This window comes from Eurytemora carolleeae, unplaced genomic scaffold (assembly GCF_000591075.1).
Source record: "Eurytemora carolleeae unplaced genomic scaffold, Eaff_2.0 scaffold801, whole genome shotgun sequence".
NCBI classification, from domain to species: Eukaryota; Metazoa; Arthropoda; class Copepoda; order Calanoida; family Temoridae; genus Eurytemora; species Eurytemora carolleeae.
Window position 1 is genome coordinate 40,309 of NW_019396729.1, and position 1,919 is coordinate 42,227.

General features: G+C 30.1%; 1 protein-coding gene across 1 annotated transcript in view; it reads left to right on the top strand.

Moving 5' to 3' along the window:
• LOC111707885 (integrin alpha-PS1) overlaps nucleotides 1–1,919 on the top strand; it is a gene marked incomplete at its 5' end in the record, with an annotated part of 46,034 nt that overhangs the window by 38,865 nt on the left and 5,250 nt on the right. Inside the window, 3 exons of the mRNA XM_023481068.1 lie at nucleotides 797–893; nucleotides 1,084–1,119; nucleotides 1,510–1,602. Of these exons, the coding sequence (XP_023336836.1) occupies nucleotides 797–893; nucleotides 1,084–1,119; nucleotides 1,510–1,602 (226 nt within the window). The remainder of the gene's footprint in view (nucleotides 1–796; nucleotides 894–1,083; nucleotides 1,120–1,509; nucleotides 1,603–1,919) is intronic.

The following is a 1,919-nucleotide window of genomic DNA, read 5'->3' on the forward strand; positions in this document are numbered from 1 at the left end:
CAGCTAATCCGTCATCTCTGTATAGTCCTATATATATTATATATATATATATATATATATATGGGGGGTTCTACTCCAAAGATATTAAATTCTTCCCCCTTAAACAAATATATTTATAAGTGTGCTGCAGAATGTATATGAAACACAGTTAGAGCTGTTCGAGACAAATTGTATTTACTTTCTCATAGAAACAGCTGGGTACACTTTTGTGTAGAAAAAATTTGAGGGTCTTTTCCGATTTCCATTGTAACCTTTAAATTGTCGGATTTCAGTTGTAGTTTCGCTAAAAAGAAGACCTGCGAATTCATACAGCACAAACAATAAAGGAAATTAACAGAATTAAATACTTTTCTAGGAAGAAAAATACATTTTTTTCATCAGTTGTACCAAGATGGACGTTTAAATTTCATCATTAAAATTGAAGTGTCCTCTAAAATCACGTGAACAGTCCCTTTAAAGTTGTTTTTAAATCTCTTGTCAACTTTTTTGCATTAACTTCACACATCTGTTCTTGTTTATAATCTCTAGTTGATATGTCTTAGGAAATATAGGCAGATCATTTAGCTATAGATAGATAGATATATAGATAGATAGATAGATATATAGATAGATAGATAGATAGATAGATAGATAGATAACAATGAGAGATCCCTTGGTTTAAACATTGTGAGGGGTGGAGAAAGAGTTTAAGTTTAAGCTTTAATTCAAAAGTTTCAGTTGTGCTGACTGACACTTTAAAAACGACTTTTTCAAATGTCGCATTTTTCACAATTTAATGGCTGGTGTCGACCTTTAGTGAGCTGACAAGAAGTCGACAATTTAACGTTATTAGACGATCCGAAGTCTCAATTCGAGGCTCTATTCGACCAGAATATACTCTGTATGGAGGCCAGGTAATATTTCAAATAAAAATAAACAATATTAGACATTAAAATAATGTTTGAATGTTCATTCGATTTCTTTGAATTCTACCCTGACAAAATTTTAATTTAAAGATTGTTATCGATTTTAGAGAACATTCCCATTTAAATTTTGGCTCTTTCCAGAATATTTTGTAAAAAGACTAAAAGTTGAAATATTCAGGTTGTGGGAGAAAGTTCCGTAAGAACAATTCAAGAGGTAATACTCATAAATAATAAGGATTTTTAAATAACTATAAAAAGTGTTGACATTTTTTTTAAATCAACTGTTTACGGAATACATTCAAATTGTTCAATTTTGTTGTGCAGTTGATATCGAGGAATTTGTGAATTTGAGTCACGGCTTACATATACAACGCAGCTCAAATATGGTTGGTTCCACTTAAAATTGTATTCAATGTTTCAAGATTTAATCCGGCGCTTAATTTAAACTGTTTTTTTTGCGGATTTGAGACGCGGCTCAAATTCATTAAATTCGGACTCTGGTGCCATGCATGAATGAACAAAAATCAATTTCTTAATTTTCATTTCCATCTTATCTAAACTGTTACTGTACCTTAGTTTTCTTTAAAATATACATACTTTTAAGGTTGGTACAAGAGTTGTACATACCTTCCATGTTGTAAACGATGGGCCTTGGCCAGCTCATTCTACAATTGTAAACATCGATTGGCCTTTCCAGGTACGTAACATGTACAATGAATATTATTATTATTACAATATATAAATTGTACTGTACTGAAAGGGGGTTTCATACAAATACAAAGACCCACAAATACTTGTTTACATATCTATATCTATTATATATATATTTAAACAATAAAATAAAAAAAAATGTATATTTAAACTGAAAAAGTTAAAAATACTATATATATATATATATATCTCTGGAAGGTTGAAATAAATATCTAGGAAATCTATACATTTAAGGTTTGTTTCGATGATTACTCGCAGTCCCACTTCTTTACAAATCCGAATTATACCTTTTCTAACTCTGTC